At 40.0% G+C, this 6,000-nt stretch overlaps 1 protein-coding gene across 1 annotated transcript in view; it reads left to right on the top strand.

Annotated features, from left to right (window-relative positions):
* Positions 1-3,537, top strand: part of LOC144499975 (anoctamin-7-like) — a 51,454-nt gene extending 47,917 nt beyond the window's left edge. The window contains exons 18-20 of the mRNA XM_078222712.1: positions 1,002-1,135; positions 1,767-1,847; positions 3,520-3,537. Coding sequence (XP_078078838.1) covers positions 1,002-1,135; positions 1,767-1,847; positions 3,520-3,537 — 233 coding nt within the window. The remainder of the gene's footprint in view (positions 1-1,001; positions 1,136-1,766; positions 1,848-3,519) is intronic.
* Positions 3,538-6,000: the final 2,463 nt, after the last annotated feature.

The raw sequence follows: 6,000 nt of genomic DNA on the forward strand, positions 1-6,000 counted from the left end.
AATGACAGTCACTCGGAAGGATTATTGTTCATGAAATCTTTCCTTGGAACAAATTTGAATACAGGCTATTCCCAGTTGACAACATAGACCTTATGTGGCACTCACTTTATTTATTCAATCAGTCATATCCTTGCAGCACTATTCACTTTATCAAATCTTGATTTATTTAATAACAACATTCTCTATGCACCTTATTCTTGTGATCATACTGCACAGGCGCTAATTTCTGTCCATTCTGCTCTGAAACATGCCACGAAGTGCTGATATTGTCCCATCAGCGAGGGGTTATTTGTACCAGTCGATATCCCCAGGCTGCTCTCTCCCTGCATCCCACCAGGCTAGAAGGTTTAGAGAACCATTCCATCAATGCATGCAGATGCTGACAAATCTAATTTCATATTAAAATATTTAATTCCTATGATAAGATCATCAAAAAACATGTGTATGCCTCAATAATCATTTTTTTAAAAATTTCCAGCAGTTAACTTTAAAAAACCTTAATAATGATGGAAATGGACCTTACTGCTCTTTAACCAATTTTCCATTTTTAGCTCCTTTCTCTGTGGTTGTTACATATGGGAGCAGCACGGTGACACAATGGTTAGCACTGGAGCCTCACAGCGCCAGAAACCCAGGTTCAATTCCCGGCTTGGGTCACTGTCTGTGTGGAGTTTGCACGTTTTTCCCGTGTTTGCGTGGGTTTCCTCCGGGTGCTCCAGTTTCCTCCCACAGTCCAAAAGACGTGCTAGTTAGGTGCATTGGCCATGCTAAATTCTCCCTCAGTGTACCCGAACAGGTGCCGGAATGTGGCGACTAGAGGATTTTCACAGTGACTTAATTGCAATGTTAATGTAAGCCTACTTGTGACTAATAAACTAAACTTTTTAAAAAAGGCTTAAGTGGGAAAATATACCCCCTACTGCCTGTAAAATGTTACTGCACCATGTTTTTCTCTGCTTTGTGGATATGGATCATGACTAACATACATTGTGTATTGTCAGGCCACTGGTTCACAATATTGGATCTAATAAATAATGTAGCTGTGGTGACTAATGGCTGCCTGATCGCATTTACTGCAGACTACGGGAGGGATAAGCCCTTTCAAGAAAAGCTCATCATCCTGATTGTGTTTGAGGTATGGTAATTATTTTAGTAAATGCCAATTTATGTAATCTGCTGGGGAAAACTCTGCCACAATATCTTTTGGAAAAAGACAAAATAACTAATCTTACTGATATGTATTGTAATTTAAAATATATAATATCAACATGTCTGATTAATCTCTTGAAGGAGGGAAAAAGCTTGTGATGTTTCAATTTTTGCAGTTTTTTTGATAATGAGGACGACAATGCATGAAATGGTGGAACAAGGAACAGGGGTATACAGTGGGTAGAATGCTGGTCTTTCATTCCAGGACCTGGACTCGAGCGATAAGATGAAAATCTCCTTCTGTTGCCAATTAGGGTTGCATTTTTTTTATTGCTTTGTGAGGTGTGAGCAACGCTAGCAAGACTAACATTTGTTGCCCATCCTTAATCTTCCCAGAGGAGGTAGTGTTGAGCCACCTTCTTCAATCGCTGCAGTATGTCAGGTGTAGGCACACCCACAATACTGTTAGGAAGGAAGTTCCAGGATCATGACCCATTTAGCTTTTACTGAAAATATATCTGTACTAATACAACACACTTTTTCTACTGCAGTAGCTTATGCACTTTAACAAACGGTACGTAGTGAATACGTAAGAGAATATCTTTTATTTCTTCCAGCATTTTGTGTTTCTAGTGAAATATCTGCTGTCAACTTTCATACCAGATGTTCCTCGGCGCATTCAGGTGGCAATAGGGAGGGTAAGTCTTTAATGGCAGAATGTCAATCTAAAATACTTTGAGTTAAAAGTGAAAATGGCCATAGGTTTGATAATATTATTTCTGCTTGGCTAATTATAGGAAATGTTACATGTCTAATACTGAATATACTAAAAGGAAATGTGCATAGTGAGATAGTTCATCAGGAAAGATCTAAATCTCTGAAATTCCATATGTTCGCTGTGCTTGTTGTAAAATATAAAAATGTATAATCACAGAATCATAGATTGGTTAAAGCACAGAAGAAGGCCATTCTACCCATTGTGTTGTGCCAGGTCTCTGCAACTCACCATTCTCCCCACTTATTCACATAGTCCTCCAAATCTTTCCTCTTCAAATAATGATCGCATTCTCTTGAGAAAACGATAATTGAATCTGCCTCCACCACACTCTCGGGCAGTGCATTCTAGATCCTAACCACTTGCTGTAACAAACAGTTTTTCCTCATGTTGCTGTTGCTTCTTTTGCCAAGCACCTTAAATCTGTGCCCTCTGGTTCTCGACCCTTACACCAAAGAACCACAGAATGGTCCCATCAATGGGAACACTTTTTTCCTATCTGCTCTGTCCAGACCCGTCGTGATTTTGAATGCCTCTCCAAGGAGAACAGCCCCAGCTTCTCCAATCTAGCTATGGTACTGAAGTTTCCCATGTTTGGAACCATTCTCGTGAAATTTTTCTGCACTCTCTCTAATGCCTTCACATCCTTCCTAAAATGTGGTGCCCAGAACTGGATGTAATACTCGGGCTGAGGCCAAACCAGTACCATAATTTCTTTGCTTTTGTTTTCTATGACCCTAATTATAAAATCCAGAATGGTGTACAGTTTTTTTAACCATACTCTCAACTTGCTCTGCCAACTTTGATGATATACCCCCAGGTCCATCTGCACTTCTACCTGCTTTAGAATATGGTTTTGGCCATATGGCATGACCGACTATATGGTTTATTCCTGCTCCTATTTCTTGTGTTCTTTGTATTGTCTCCCCACATTATTCCTACCAAATGAATCACTTCTTCCTATTGAATTTAATCTGCCATTTTTCCATCCATTCTACCAACCTGTCTATGTCCTTTTGAAGTTCTACACTATCCTTCTCAACAGTTCACAATACTTCCAAGTTTTGTGTCATCCACAACTTTTGAAATTGTGCCCTGTGCACTAAAGACTAGATAATTAATAACTATCCAGAAGAGCAGAGATCCTAACACTGACCACAAGGAAACCTCACTAAAAGCTGTCTTTCACTCTGAAAAACAACCATACATAACTACTGTTTCCTGTCACTCAGCTTTTGCCATTGTCCCTTTTGTTCCATGACCTCTAATTTTGCTCACAGGTCTGTTGTGTGGTGCTTTATTAAATATATATTCGGTGCCCCTGTACATCACATCAACTGGATTACCCCCATCAACTCTCTCTGTAACCTCATCAACAAAATTCAGGAATGTTAGTTAAACATGAGTTGCCCTGAACAAATCCAAGCTGGCTTTCCTTAATTAACCTGCATTTTTACTCAAGTGACTGTTAATTTTGTCCTAAATTATCATTTCTAAAAGCTTCCTTCATACCACGGCTAAACTGATTGGCCTGTAGTTGTTGGGTTGATCTTTGCTCCCATTTTTTAAACAATTGCAATTTTCCTGTTCTCTAGCGTTATCCTTGCATCTAAAAGAGGATTGGAAAATTAGGCCTCCATAGTTTCCTTTCTTACTTCTCTCAATATCCTTGGATCATCCCATCTGGTCCTGTTGACTTATCAACTTTAAGTACAACCAGTCTATCACTTTTTAACCCATCAAGTATTTCAACTTCCTCTCACTATGACTTGGGTAATATCTTCCCTGGTAAAGGCAGATGCAAATTATTCATTTAGCATCTCAGCCATGACCTCCTCCTCTATGTGTAAGTCGCATTTAAGGATCTATCCCAGTCCTCCTTTTACTATCATTTTACTATCCATATGCCTTTAGAAAACTTTTGGATTCCTATTAATGTTAGCTAGCAATTTCTTCTCATACACTCCCTTTGCTTCCCATGTTTGTTTGTTTTTTTCAATTTCTCTCTGGTCTTTCCATATTGAGACTGATTCTCAATTTTATTAATCCACCTGACATCTGTCATATGCATCTTTTTTCTTACTTTCTATTACTTTTGTCATCCAGGGAGTTCTGGATTGGTTTCCCCGACCTTCCCCCCTCACGGGAATAGAGCTTGACTCTACCAGAACTTTTTGAGGGTAGCCCATTGTGCGTTTACAATTTTGCTTGACAATTTTAGATTCCAATTTATCCAGGCCAGCTCTGCTAACACGCACCATTGAAGTTTGCCCTCCTGCCAAATAATTACTGTTACTCTGGATTGCTCTTGGTCTTTTTTCATTGTCAACCCAAAGTGATACAATGATTATTGTACCCTATATGTTCCGTTACTAAACTTGATCCCTTGGCCAACCTCTTCCCCAAAGATCAGGTCTAGAAATATTTCCTTACTTGTTGGATTTGAAACATATTTACGTAGGAAATTCTCCTAAACACATTATCCCAGGCAATATTAGGATTAAAGCCCCCCCATTATAACTACTCTATAATTCTCGCATGTCTCTACACTTTCCTTGCAAATTTGCTCCTCTATATCTTTCCCACTAATTGGTGTCCTATAGATGACACAAAGCAATGTATTGGTACCTCTACTGTTTCTTAGCTCCAGCTAAGTAGATTCTGTCCTTGACGTCTCTGAGATATTCTCTTTCTTGAGCACACTAATGTTCTCCTTAATTAATAAACAAACTTCATCCTTTACTTTCTTCCCTATCCTTCTTGAACACCTTGTATCCAGGAATATTTCGCATCCAGTCCTGTCCTTCTTTGAGGCAAATCTCCGTGATTGCCACAACATTTTCACATGGTTTACTGTGCTTGAGGCTTGTTAATCTTATTTACTACATTGCGCACATTCACATACACACACAGTAACACTAATCTGGACTTTATTATATTCCCTTTTATTCTGACCTCATCTGATGCCTTACTCATTCCTTCTCTAGTGCTATCTGTCCCTCCCAATTCTCAGTGTACTTTGCTGTTCCTCTCTGATATTAGTTGCTGGTTTCCACATCCCTGCCAAATTGGTTCCCAAAGGATGCGGCGCGCCACACTGGTGCGGCGAGAGAGGATGGCGGGAAGATTCAAGGACAATCAAAGAAACATTTAAACATTCATGTATAGAAACCCGTAGAAGTTTCCAGATTTCATGCCATCTCTCTTTGTGTTAAGACTTAACACCAGTGTGGCGCGCCGCACCCTTTGGGAACCTCAATAGCACTAACAAATAATTCCACAAGAAGCTGCTTCTGGCTCTGTTCAGGAGCAACCCATCCTGCCTATACAGGTCCTACCTTCCCCAGACCTTGTCCCAATTTCCGAGTGTAGGGGTCTGAAAAAAAGGATAAATGAAAGAAAAATGAAAAGAGTGTGTTTTCTTGAAATATGGGTAAATTTAATGAAAAAGACATTTACCATTGTTCTTTGTTTTCTTGTGCGTTTCAATATCCTGTTTACTGGGCCAAATACCCTGAACAGATACTGTTTGTTTGAGTGATGTAAGCTAAGCCAATTCGTTTTCTAGAGAGCTGCACTTTAAGCCAATCAGATTACTTAGGAGGAGGGAAAAAGAAAAACGGCGGGAGGCAGAGGAAGCTGCAGTGGGGAGACACACGTGGGGAAGAGGAGCAGTTTCCATGCGGTAAAAACCCAGTTTTAACATCGAGGCAAATAATATTTGTAGACTAACATACTTCACAGTATGGGCACAAATATTACTGTGCAGTTAAAGCTCGTATCTGTCGCAGTTTAGTAACTCGTTTTTTCCAGTTTGAAGTGAAAGGCAGCAAGGTTTAGTCCTGTTTGTTATTTTCATTACTGTTGAGAAAAAGTGTAAAGCGCATCGTCTTGTACTCTCAAGCGTGGACGTTTCTGCTAGAAACTGCCGGTGAGGGACAGTCAGCTATAAACGCCGGGCGTAGTTTTCACTGAGAAGACGGAGAGAACGAGGATTAGTTGAAGCTAACTTGCTAAGTAGCACTGCCGAGGAGGACAGACTTCAGCGCACTGGACCTGCGTCACTACCGGACAGC

The sequence above is a fragment of the Mustelus asterias genome, chromosome 10, assembly GCF_964213995.1.
Source record: "Mustelus asterias chromosome 10, sMusAst1.hap1.1, whole genome shotgun sequence".
NCBI classification, from domain to species: Eukaryota; Metazoa; Chordata; class Chondrichthyes; order Carcharhiniformes; family Triakidae; genus Mustelus; species Mustelus asterias.